This window comes from Electrophorus electricus, chromosome 1 (genome assembly GCF_041902795.1).
Source record: "Electrophorus electricus isolate QZ-2024a chromosome 1, ASM4190279v1, whole genome shotgun sequence".
NCBI classification, from domain to species: domain Eukaryota; kingdom Metazoa; phylum Chordata; class Actinopteri; order Gymnotiformes; family Gymnotidae; genus Electrophorus; species Electrophorus electricus.
This window is the reverse complement of record NC_137497.1, coordinates 7,429,774-7,443,278: the sequence shown is the minus strand read 5'-3', so window position 1 is coordinate 7,443,278 and position 13,505 is coordinate 7,429,774. Positions and strand designations below refer to the sequence as shown.

The 13,505-nt window shown below is 41.0% G+C and overlaps 1 protein-coding gene across 1 annotated transcript; it reads left to right on the top strand.

The window, feature by feature from the left end:
- The first annotated feature begins 2,449 nt into the window (after window positions 1-2,449).
- vamp5 (vesicle-associated membrane protein 5) lies at window positions 2,450-12,673 on the top strand. Its single transcript, XM_035525897.2, has 3 exons — window positions 2,450-2,661; window positions 10,741-10,884; window positions 12,258-12,673. The coding sequence occupies exons 1-3, from the start codon at window positions 2,659-2,661 to the stop codon at window positions 12,462-12,464; spliced, it is 354 nt and encodes a 117-aa protein (XP_035381790.1). The 5' UTR covers window positions 2,450-2,658; the 3' UTR covers window positions 12,465-12,673.
- The last annotated feature ends 832 nt before the right edge of the window (window positions 12,674-13,505 follow it).

Sequence of the window (13,505 nt, the reverse complement as noted above, 5' to 3'; positions counted from 1 at the left end):
CCAAGAGTTGGTCAGAAACATGAAGAACATGATGTTCCCTGGCCTTGGCTTGATCCACACCTACAGGCTAAAGAAAAGTATAGCTCTGCATGGCAAACTAGCAGAACAAATGCTAGCAAACTAGCAAAACAAGCCACATGCTCCCATCTGGGCTGGCTAAGAGAAGGATTTCAACAAGGGGAAAACAACATCCAACTGCAAATCAATATCCTGTGCAACACCAGAGGCTCAAGGCACCACATACTGGCAGGCAAACCTAAGTGTGACCTAGATTGACTACAAGAAAGCATATGGCTCAGTAGTTAAACGCCTAATCCTGTATATAGTCAATAAGACCATAAGGGACTTCATGCAGAGCTCACAAAACATCCATGAAAACATCTAAGCAATGGCCCCCAAGGATGAGCTGATGAGGGAGTGCTTCAGTCAGATGGGAGATGTGGTCACCATGGAAGCAGAGTAGGTGCCATGCAAGGATAAGCCACTCCATGGAATGTACAACCAAACGATATCTGAAGTTGCAGACATGAGACAATCCTTGCAATGGATTGAAAAGCCAGGACTGAAGGACAGCACAATCATGACAGCACAAGATAAAGCACTAAGCTCTAGGTCAAGTGAAGCATGGGTGTATTGCACCAGAGGAGACCCAAGATGTAAACTGTGCAAAGGTGCCACTGAAACAATCCAGCACCTAGTACCAGGGTACAAGACACTCACAGGGAACACATACACTGAGACACTCAGGTGGCAGATCACATACAGGAACATATCCAAGACATATGAGCTACACACCAAACGTGAAGACGCACAGAGAGTGGTGGAGAACAACAGGGATAATAACCTACGGGACCTCCAGATCCAGACAGATAAACAAGTCGTAGTAAAGCAAACAGACACAGGTGAGATGCAGAAAACAGCCATGGTAATAGAAGTGGTAACAGATGTGATGGAATAGATGTGAGGGAAACAACCGAAGGAAGGAATATGGGAAGTTGAACAAATACCAGGGACTCAGAAAATAAATACAGGGAATGTGGAAGGTTAATGCCGAGGTTGTGCCAGTGATAATCAGAGCCCCCAGCTGTGACCCTTATTCTGTAGATCATCAATCTCAGTGCAGAACAGCACAATAGGAACAGCCATAATACTGCGCTCAATATGCCCTCAAACTCCCAGGCCTCTGGTAGAAGGCTTAAGGAAAAGTATATAACCACCACATGCTATTCTAAACATATTTTCAATCCCGTTTCTCCAAATTCTTGCAGTAAAAACACTTAAAAGTAAAACCGTGTGTATATAAGAAAGAGTTCTTCACAAATATTGTGGAGTGCCTTGATAACTATTAGATTTGTTGATTTTTTACAGAGCTTCAAGTTTAACATATATAGAACCAAATAGACATTTCATTTCACAAGGTTTTGCTAACCCATTATTCCAAATACATTCAAAATGACTGAAATTCATATATATATATATATATATATATATATATATATATATATATATATATATATATATATATATATATATATATATAGTGAACCGAATAGACATTTTACAGGAGTTTGCCATTCCAATACTCCAAATTCATACAGTTAAAACACTTCAATGTTAAAATATACTATATTTAACTCATTAGCCATTTGCACATTTTTGCTAGGCTACATAATTCCTTATTAGGCTAAATAATTTATCACAGAAAAGTATAAGGAAGTCACGAGTAGCTAAAAAAGTTTATAATCATATTCGTTGATGCAGGAAAGAAGAGACAGGAAACAGTGCGTTACCTTGTGGCCTTTTATTAATGCAGAGCTCTGGAGATGTCACTTCACTGCGCAGTGCGCAACACACATACTTATATATTTCGCGCTGTGCCATTTCTGCTTAGTAATTTATCAGTTCAGCCCTCGCCTCTGTCTAACTGTCACATACACGTTTTCTTGCACAATCGCACATCTGCACATCCAAGGCGTTTCCTGTTATTCAGTAATTATGTCTGGACATACAGCAATTATTTTTGTTAATTCAAGCATTAATCCTATTCCATCTTGCGCATTATTCTCTATTTATGTAAATTTAGCATTCACTTAATTTATGCAATCCCACAATAGCGAATTTAACTGAAAAGAAAATTCAACGGAAAGTTAAAATGTATAACGAACTGAAGACGTTTCTCTTCTACACGGCTTTTGAGCTTTTGCGGCCCTTTGCGTTGAAGTTACTCTCATGCGCTAAAAGTGCCCCGGGAAGTACCGGCTAGGTTTTTTTTAAGTGAAAGCTCTACCATGGTTTTAACTATGGCCAGTCGGTCTTAATCGTTTCTGCGTTTTAAAATGATGTATCCAACATGCGACTTTCATTTGGTAGCGCCCACAGCACAAAAAAGGCGTCAAATGAAATTTGATCGACCTCCGTCATCTGCGCTTCGAGTCAGGGACTGCCCACAGTTGCGGTCAGATTAGTCGACTAGTACGCTTCATATGCAAACTGACGGAGAAGGTTCTGCCTATAAAGCCAAACGAGAGATCCTAACTTTAGCCAGAGCACTCGAACATAAATCTCAAGGGGAATCAGACATCTCCAGAATCCGTTGCTGCATGTCAGATGTGCAGTCCGTAACCCAGGACGAGCCCCGTTAAGAATACAAAGATAGATATGGTAAGTTTCTCTCGCCGCTTTGCTTCGGCCTTGTTACGACCACAGTAAAGTAATTAGTGTAGTTATACTACACGTGTATTAAAACTTGGACGGTTGTTTTTGTTGTTTAATACTGGTACGTGCTGCCTTTGCCTCCGTAGTGGCATTTTTCAAAGTGCTTTGACCTTCTTTATTGAGTAAACCTTCAGCTTGTTTCTGTATTAACCAGAAAGCTTACTTAATAACAGAATATTAACAGAAATCTCAGGCAGAAACACACACACACATAGATACCAGTATATTTTGGGCACAAGTTATTACTGCATGCCATCACATGAGTATCGATTGAAATTCTAGCCTTCTAAATAACACTGATAACACATTTGGAGTTAATTAATTGATGAGCTATATTCGGAAATGTAGAGCTATGTTTTAAAGTATGGCGTATGGACAAGGCTTCTCAGTCATGGTACAGTTATATTGTAAAGTTATATTTTAAAGGTCTTCAGGGAGCTTCTTCCACCAGATGGCTTTTTAAATGTTCTTCAGAGGCACAGATTGAGAGATGGAAAACTCCAACACCATTAAATAGGAAACGAAAGCAAATGTGTGTGTCGGGGTGGTGGGGGTGCACCCATCCGAGGAATTCCAGTTTCCCTGTAGGTTTGAGAAAAGAGAGGAGAGCTTGATGACTTAGAAAGATACACAAACACACATACAAACACAGAGAGAAGAGAGAGAGAGAGAGAGAGGCAGCAAAGGAAGCTACAATGAGAAGTGAAAAGAGGTGTTTCCTGCTATTTGCCATTCAAAATCTTATATTCATTACTGGAATGAGAGTTTTAGGTGGGAATAATTATTTGTGTTATTTCATTAAAATAATTCTCGTACATCATACAAGCTTGTTTAGGGGAAGAAGATCTGGGCAGGTCTTGAGCAAGCCATAGAGTCTGGAAACAGCTGCAATTGGATTGGAATAAATCAATCCCAATGAAATCTTGGAACCCCATCGGGAATTCCGGAACGAAACGGAATGAGTGCAGAATTAGCTGGGTTTTTCTGGTCATCTATCACTAACACTTGGAAAGGGAGTTTTATGTGTTGTGTGTCTGTTTCCTGTTATTGTTCCTGGGGCTTCGCACTGCGTAAGGCCCCTGAGGTAGGTGAAGATGAAAAATGTGGCTGGGCAGCCGGGATGTCCGTTCGTCTCCTGCCTGCCAGCTTCCCGGTTTACTGGACCGCTTGCTATGCCGGCCGTGACTCCTGAACCCCCTGCTTCCTCCACGGAGTACAGAGCCGGGGAGGGAGCGTCCGGGCATGTAAAATATATATCTTTCTTTGTCTTTGACGGAGTCCGCTGGTCCTGAGACTATCGGCATCTTGAAATGCTTCTATTTCCTTTCCGAGTCCTGACCCGTGTGATCGTCACAATGGCTTCTTTGTGAGATTTTACTGTCCTGTTAGTTGGGAGGAGAAGGTCACTGACTGTCCCGTGTTCCTCTGTCTGGTGTTCAGCTTGTTTTGAAACTGTAGCAGAGAGAGAAAGAGAGGGAGAAAGTAAAAGAGATGAGGAGGAAGAGCGAGAGAGAGAAACAACACAAGCAGTAAAGTGTCCACTAAAAATCATCAACTGTTTCGGTTTTCAAATGATTTCTGAGGCTTTGGCAATACTGTCGAGCACATAATCATGACAATAAAGCCATCTTTAACTTGAAATTTAAAGTGAGAGAGAGAGCGAGGCATGATTCCTGCGCTGCATTCCCCAGTCAAATAGCAAGCAGATTTCCCACAAACATTCGTTGTGGAAGACTTCCAAAAAGCAGAAGACCAACCTGCTCAACCCCTCTGAATCCCCACCGCATGAACACATCATGCAGGTCAGAAAACAGTAATGTTCAGATGTATTACCTTCTAAAGTTCTGTTTTGGGACTTGCCTGGGCAAGTCAAAAACAAAAGAAAAAGTGCTGTTGCTTTGGAGTTTCAAGTTTCAAGATCAAGTTTCGAGTTTGTTTTATTTGTCACATACATAGTCATAACACAGTATAACTCACAGTGAAATGGTGGAGAGTGCTCTGTCCAAACTGAGGGAAAAAAAAACAGGGGTGCATAGAGAAATATATATTCTATATATATACAAAATATATTAACAATGTATGTACAATATATGTATAATATGTTGCCTGGGCAAGTCAAAAACAAAAGAAAAAGTGCTGTTGCTTTGAAGTTCAGTGTCATTCGAGGTGAACCATCTTTTAAACAAGGTTTCATGATGTGAATGGGTTCTTTCTGCGTGGCATGGCACAGTTATCATTACATGTCATGTACCTGCCCACTGTTTGCAAATCTTGATCATCCACAGTCAGCATGTTCAGTCACACCGTAGTTCATCAGGTGCTTGAGCAAAAAAATGTCAACCAGGGAGATCGGTTAGTCAGTCAGGTTAAATATGCTTTTGGTTAATCTCCAGTGTAAATATCTTCAAACAACACGACCCCCTGAAATTCTTCCACACTAAAGACGTTACTCAAATTTTGGCATTGTGTGTTTTGGTTTTTTTTTAATCTACATCAGTGTAGTCTTAGAATTTATTAATAGGGCTGATGAATGTGGTGCACATATAAAAAGATACTTTTAGTGAAATTAATCATCTAAATCGTTTAATTGATGGGGTAGAGGACTTTTAGGTGAGGGGTCGAGATTTCCCTGTATTAAGAGGTTTGCACAGGCGGGCAAGCTCCGCCTCCAGCACGCCTGAGATACGCTTGTGCAAAGCGTTAGTTTCAGCTATGTTTACCACACATTTTACTGTGCAAATACTGATAGAATTTTATCAAAGGTGTAAAGGTGTTTCAGCCATTGTGCGTGTAAGTAAATAGAGCAAGGCAAGTCTTTGTATGTGGCCAGCAAATCATAGAATGAATGTGGTACCACTGTCTATGATCTGAGAAGTATTGCTTTGCAATATGGATACCTTAACAGAAATCTCAGTCAGAAACACACGCACATAGATACCAGTATATTTTGGGCACAAGCTATTACTGCATGCCATCACCTGAGTATCGATTGAAATTCTAGCCTTCTAAATAACACTGATAACACATCTGGAGTTAATTAATTGATGAACTATATTCAGAAATGTAGAGCTATGTTTTAAAGTATGGCGTATGGACAAGGCTTCTCAGTCATGGTACAGTTATATTGTAAAGTTATATTGTAAAGGTCTTCAGGGAGCTTCTTCCACCAGATGGCTTTTTAAATGTTCTTCAGAGGCACAGATTGAGAGATGGAAAACTCCAACACCATTAAATAGGAAACGAAAGCAAATGTGTGTGTCGGGGTGGTGGGGGTGCACCCATCCGAGGAATTCCAGTTTCCCTGTAGGTTTGAGAAAAGAGAGGAGAGCTTGATGACTTAGAAAGATACACAAACACACATACAAACACAGAGAGAAGAGAGAGAGAGAGAGAGAGAGAGAGAGAGAAGAGAGAGAGAGAGAGAGGCAGCAAAGGAAGCTACAATGAGAAGTGAAAAGAGGTGTTTCCTGCTATTTGCCATTCAAAATCTTATATTCATTACTGGAATGAGAGTTTTAGGTGGGAATAATTATTTGTGTTATTTCATTAAAATAATTCTCGTACATCATACAAGCTTGTTTAGGGGAAGGAGATCTGGGCAGGTCTTGAGCAAGCCGTAGAGTCTGGAAACAGCTGCAATTGGATTGGAATAAATCAATCCCAATTAAATCTTGGAACCCCATCGGGAATTCCGGAACGAAACAGAATGAGTGCAGAATTAGCTGGGTTTTTCTGGTCATCTATCACTAACACTTGGAAAGGGAGTTTTATGTGTTGTGTGTCTGTTTCCTGTTATTGTTCCTGGGGCTTCGCACTGCGTAAGGCCCCTGAGGTAGGTGAAGATGAAAAATGTGGCTGGGCAGCCGGGATGTCCGTTCGTCTCCTGCCTGCCAGCTTCCCGGTTTACTGGACCGCTTGCTATGCCGGCCGTGACTCCTGAACCCCCTGCTTCCTCCACGGAGTACAGAGCCGGGGAGGGAGCGTCCGGGCATGTAAAATATATATCTTTCTTTGTCTTTGACGGAGTCCGCTGGTCCTGAGACTATCGGCATCTTGAAATGCTTCTATTTCCTTTCCGAGTCCTGACCCGTGTGATCGTCACAATGGCTTCTTTGTGAGATTTTACTGTCCTGTTAGTTGGGAGGAGAAGGTCACTGACTGTCCCGTGTTCCTCTGTCTGGTGTTCAGCTTGTTTTGAAACTGTAGCAGAGAGAGAAAGAGAGGGAGAAAGTAAAAGAGATGAGGAGGAAGAGCGAGAGAGAGAAACAACACAAGCAGTAAAGTGTCCACTAAAAATCATCAACTGTTTCGGTTTTCAAATGATTTCTGAGGCTTTGGCAATACTGTCGAGCACATAATCATGACAATAAAGCCATCTTTAACTTGAAATTTAAAGTGAGAGAGAGAGCGAGGCATGATTCCTGCGCTGCATTCCCCAGTCAAATAGCAAGCAGATTTCCCACAAACATTCGTTGTGGAAGACTTCCAAAAAGCAGAAGACCAACCTGCTCAACCCCTCTGAATCCCCACCGCATGAACACATCATGCAGGTCAGAAAACAGTAATGTTCAGATGTATTACCTTCTAAAGTTCTGTTTTGGGACTTGCCTGGGCAAGTCAAAAACAAAAGAAAAAGTGCTGTTGCTTTGGAGTTTCAAGTTTCAAGATCAAGTTTCGAGTTTGTTTTATTTGTCACATACATAGTCATAACACAGTATAACTCACAGTGAAATGGTGGAGAGTGCTCTGTCCAAACTGAGGGAAAAAAAAACAGGGGTGCATAGAGAAATATATATTCTATATATATACAAAATATATTAACAATGTATGTACAATATATGTATAATATGTTGCCTGGGCAAGTCAAAAACAAAAGAAAAAGTGCTGTTGCTTTGAAGTTCAGTGTCATTCGAGGTGAACCATCTTTTAAACAAGGTTTCATGATGTGAATGGGTTCTTTCTGCGTGGCATGGCACAGTTATCATTACATGTCATGTACCTGCCCACTGTTTGCAAATCTTGATCATCCACAGTCAGCATGTTCAGTCACACCGTAGTTCATCAGGTGCTTGAGCAAAAAAATGTCAACCAGGGAGATCGGTTAGTCAGTCAGGTTAAATATGCTTTTGGTTAATCTCCAGTGTAAATATCTTCAAACAACACGACCCCCTGAAATTCTTCCACACTAAAGACGTTACTCAAATTTTGGCATTGTGTGTTTTGTTTTTTTTTTAATCTACATCAGTGTAGTCTTAGAATTTATTAATAGGGCTGATGAATGTGGTGCACATATAAAAAGATACTTTTAGTGAAATTAATCATCTAAATCGTTTAATTGATGGGGTAGAGGACTTTTAGGTGAGGGGTCGAGATTTCCCTGTATTAAGAGGTTTGCACAGGCGGGCAAGCTCCGCCTCCAGCACGCCTGAGATACGCTTGTGCAAAGCGTTAGTTTCAGCTATGTTTACCACACATTTTACTGTGCAAATACTGATAGAATTTTATCAAAGGTGTAAAGGTGTTTCAGCCATTGTGCGTGTAAGTAAATAGAGCAAGGCAAGTCTTTGTATGTGGCCAGCAAATCATAGAATGAATGTGGTACCACTGTCTATGATCTGAGAAGCATTGCTATGCAATATGGATACCTCATTGTACCTCATTGTAAAGAATTTGACAACATGATGTTGACCCCTTGAAAAGATGGTTAACCAAAACTGTTTATGCTTGATGGATCATGTGAAATACAGTCATTCATCAAAACAATTACAGAATACACAAGCGGACTATCGGAGGTTAAGGTGTGCAGACCTCACCAGTGGACCTCACCTGGACCTTCCACATCACCTGCATGTATCCCAGAAAGCCCGACAGTGCCGTTTCACTTCCTGCATAGGAGGAGAAAAGCCAGCGTACCTTCTTCTGTTTTCAGGACCTTCTGTAGGGGGATAATAGAGAGCATCCTGTGCAGCTGTCTTGCAGGCTATTATGGGAGCTGTCCTGTCGCACACCATAAATGCCTACATGGGATTGTGGGAACATCTGAAAGGGCCAGTGAGGTCTCTCCACCCTTCAGCGCTGCACCTGCAGCTGTTGCATTGTGGGTGACTCCCACCCATCTCATAAACCCTCCACCCTTCAGTGTTCTGGGAGAAGGTGCTGGAACATATGTGCCACTACTGCCAGGTTCCAGGACAGTTTCTTTTTATGGAGGCAGTCGGACTATATAGCACGGTGTTGCGTTACAAACTGTGCTGATGTACTGAATTCATAGTGCACCACGGGCCGGAATAAATTATCCCTCAATCAAACGTGCATTACGTATAACAATACATCCTGCAGTTGGACACAGTCTTACTTGAAAATGCACACAAAGCACACTGATAATTTTGCAATTAGAAAAGGCAGGCAATTTGCATATTTGTTTTTGCATGTTGTATGTATCAGAATTCATATTCTGATATGCCATATAAAGGCATATCGTGATAATGATTAGCAAATGAGATTGTGCAGCTCTTTTAGGCAAAACAAGTTTATTTATAAAGCGCATTTCGTACACAATAAAATCCAAGCAGACTTCTCAGATTAGAACAGTTAATTATGCCCAAGACCAACACTATGCACATAGAAGCAGTATTTAGCTCCTGTGCTGCTCTTAATTGGAAGCAGCTGTCAGAGAACCTCAGAACTTAGTGTCCTGACATTTTAAATCTCGATTTAAACTTGCATATTTGACCTGGCTTTCTGTTGGGTTTAAGGCCTTGTTCTTTGGCTCTTGGAGGACATACCACACTACTGTTTTATGTTTTATTCCTATCTCTTATCTTCTATCTGTTACAGCAGTTTATGCGAGTTATTCCTTTAATTGTTTCTTTATGAACTTCAGTTTAACTTTTACGATGTCATTTACTTTATGGTCTCTATTTAACTCTATGATACTTTTTTTTTTTTGTCCATTTAAACAAAGCAGTTTCTCCCCTATAAATATGACCTGAACTGGTTTAGAAATAGAGAGTCCAATCCAGCTCCCAAGTCTGTCTAAGAGTGTTGATGTAATAATGGTGTGAAGAGTTCATGTCTGAGCCTGGAATGTCGGGGTATGTCTGCTGCTATAGAGTTGACAGTTTTGGTTGGAAATGTGTCAAGACTGAAGATGGGTGACCTGAAGTGCCTCACAATTTCAGTTTTTATCAAATTTTATCATTAATGACACTAAACTATAACATTTTAACCATGTTATCTCTATGGTGATGTTGAGATCTCAGCTTTCTTCCTGCCCATGGAAGTATTAATGGTAATAATATGATCTTTCCAAACACTTACTGGTGATGGCATTTCAAGGGTTAGTTTTGTAGAGAGACTGGTCAGCATGTCCACAGTGGCAAACAGAATTCAGATACTGGGAATGTTCTTGCTGGCGATGCTAACGAAGTATTTTTGTCTGGCTTGGCACATTAGCATACCGAAAACATGGCAGCTTTTATCAAATTGAAGTTTGGTGGAGCCAATTCAGTTTAGCACAATTGTGCTGCTACATGCATTTAGTCAGAATTTCTACTGAATAGCCAAAACCTGCTACATGACTCAATCGGAGGGGATAAATAGGTGTTCTCTAGGTTTTCTCTCACAGCGGCTGTAAAGAAAATGTTCCCATTTTAAGGAAAATATTCCTATTCCTATTTTCCTTAACCCTGTCCCTCTGATCTCACTGTCTGCCTCGCCTGGGTCTGGTTCACTTTCCTTCAGGGCCCTGGGGCATGTTTCTCAGAATGAGAGTCAGAAAACCTGAGATGCATGCACACTTTATTCAGAGATACGTGAGAATATATAGATGGCAAAACAGATGAGTAAGCAGAAATGTGTAAATGACCTTTCCTTCTGTCTCAAACATTCCTGATCTGTTTTTGACACAGGTTTTGCTCCTCTCCTGTGTTCCAGTCCCGCCTCTATTTGGCCCCGCCCATGTATTATTGCCCCCCGCCCCCGAGTGTTACCTTGGTAGCTGACAGCTCATGATGTTTTTGGCAGGAGAACGGGCATGGGCGCCTGCAGCAGATGCAGGAGAATGTGGAGGAGGTGCGGGTCATCATGCTGGACAACCTGAACCGGGCTGAACAGCGCGACAGCGGCCTGAGCGAACTGGAGGACAGATCCACCCAGCTCCAAGAGAAGGTGAAGCTTTCTGATTGGTGCCTGTCACATCCTTACACACCCTTCTGTTCTAGGGCCTTCTGCCCCCCAGCCCATCTGGGATGCGGCCGGTTTCATTTTAATTGGTTCAGTTCAGTATGGCGACGCCCTTTTATCATTATGGGCCTTCAGTTGTGAGAGGACGTTCCGGTATGAATTCCGGTAAGTTCCATGACCTGTATATCCAGATGTCTCCTTGGTGATCAAGACAGCTGGAATCAACACTGCCATCTCTGTTGCTAGGTGAATGAATCCATAGTGGCCTGGAATATTTTGTATTGATTATTTTTATTAAGGTCATATGCAGACATCATAGGAGGTAGTGGTGCTTTGATATTTATTTATTACTGATATTTATATACTAATACAAGCTACAGGAGCCTGTCCAATCTAAAACAACAAGTATATAGTAATAACTATATAGTGCCTTCACAAAAACATTCATAAACAATGCAGAAGGCTGTAATAACATATTAAGTCATTATCAAAAGGATTCTACATGTAAAAAATTAAATATAGGCCTTTTTTGCTGTTTACTAGTTGTTTTTTTATATTACATACAACAATTTTATTTTTATTTTGGTATGTTTCCAGATGTTATGGGGAAAGATGAGTCATGGTGAAATATTGCTACATTTGGTTTGGTCTTTCTTTGTTCTCTGCTGTTAGTTTATGTTCCTCAGGTTAGTGAGGCTGGGTCATATCCTCAGACTTGTTTATGTTTCGTATGTCCATTGTGGTTATAGACAGCAGGCTGGGCTTTCGGGCTGAAATTCAGGAAGCCCTCCGAACATAGTAATCATAATTTCTGACTGTCTACACACTTCATGCCACTTGGTAAATGCTTCCAATGTTCCAGGGCCAGACATTGATAAGGAAAATTGCAGGAAATGTCATATTGGTGTCTATAAATAAACTTTAGGTGTGGTTTCGGAGGTAAAAGGAATGTACAATATACATCCTGATTTAAGTTTATGGGGGTTAATTTTAGAAAGCTATTTCCTTTTGGTGATGAGATGAATGAAACAAATGTCTGGCTCAGTATGTCTTTATGTGTAGGTGTGTGTGTGTGTTTGTGTCTGTGCATGCATGGTGTGTTTTTATCTAAAATTAAGGTAGTAAGGTAACCCAGCTCACTTCCTGGATGTTACATGATGCACACAAGCACATGTTTACAAGTCCCAGTCATTTAGTACCTGATTCTGACAGATTTCACTGGATTAAGATAGATTACACTGTTGTCCTTTGAGAACAACCTGCAGCTGCAAACAATTTAAAAGGGACCTCTAATACTATGTTGTAAGATTAAAAGAGTGAATGTGGTCATGAACTCAATGCTTGTGATGACTTTTCAGAGCAAGGTGTTCGCCAAGACGTCAGGGCAAGTGAAACAAAAGACGAAGAAGGACTACATAAAGTGCAAGGTGATCATGGGAGTGTCCATCGCCATCCTCATCATTATCATCGTCATCGTCGTCCTCTCCGTCTTGAAATACGGCAACAGTGAGAAAGACAATTCTGGGCCAAAGGCAGCAGGAGAAGCAGAGACGCCAAAGCGATGATCTGACGTCTGCGAGATGCTCCACCGCGATGAAGTTGGCGCTCAAGATGTTCAGGAAATCAGTTTTCACTTTCGGTCAGGAAGCATTTGTGCAAGACTGGGGACTTTCTGTGTATGTGATGTCGGCCTTCTGTGTGAAATGCACCAGAGATGTGCACCTTTTCACAGTCTGAGCTACCAATGCAATAAAATGGTACTTGTACACACTCAGTACTGCTTGTGCCTTCAATTTAATTTAAGTTTTTTTATATACATTTGTGCTCATATGTTTACATGCCCTGGCAGAATTTGTGATTTTTTAATATTTTTTCAGAGAATAATAATGATAATACAATAACTTTTCTTTTATTCATGTTTAGTGGTTGGGTCAAGCCATTATTATCATACAATTGTTTTTGCCTTTTTTTAAATCATAATGACAACAGAAACTACCCAAATGACCTTGATCAAAAGTTTAGAAACCCTAGTCCTTAATACCGTGTATTGCCTACTTTTACATCAATGACAGCTTGAAATCTTTGGTGGTAGTTTCGGATGAGGCACTTTATTTTCCCAGATGGTAAAGATGCCCATTCTTCTTGGCAAAACGCCTCCAGTTCCTGTAAATTCTTGGGCTGTCTTGCATGAACTGCACGTTTGAGATCTCCCCAAAGTGGCTCAATGATATTGAGGTCAGGAAACTAAGATGGCCACTCCAGAAACTTCACTTTTTTCTGCTGTAGTCAATGACAGGCCGACTTGGCCTTGTGTTTTGGATCATTGTCATGTTGGAACATCCAAGTGTGTCCCATGCGCAGCTTCCAGGCTGATGACTGCAAATTTTCCTCCAGTATTTTCTGATAAAATGCTGCATTCATCCTGCCATCAATTTTATCCAAGTTCCCTGTGCCTGTGTAGCTCAGACATCCCCAAAACATCAGCGATAAACCTTCGTGTTTTACAGTAGGGATAGTGTACTTTTCATCATAGGCCTTGTTGACTCCTCTCCAAAAGTAGCGTTTATGGTTATGACCAAAAAGTTCAATTTTGTTCTCATCACTCC

Excerpts from the sequence above, each read along its gene's own strand:
- vamp5 (XM_035525897.2), top strand. Across the intron at positions 10,885-12,257 it reads CCACCCAGCTCCAAGAGAAG|AGCAAGGTGTTCGCCAAGAC; the intron begins GTGAAGCTTTCT and ends ATGACTTTTCAG.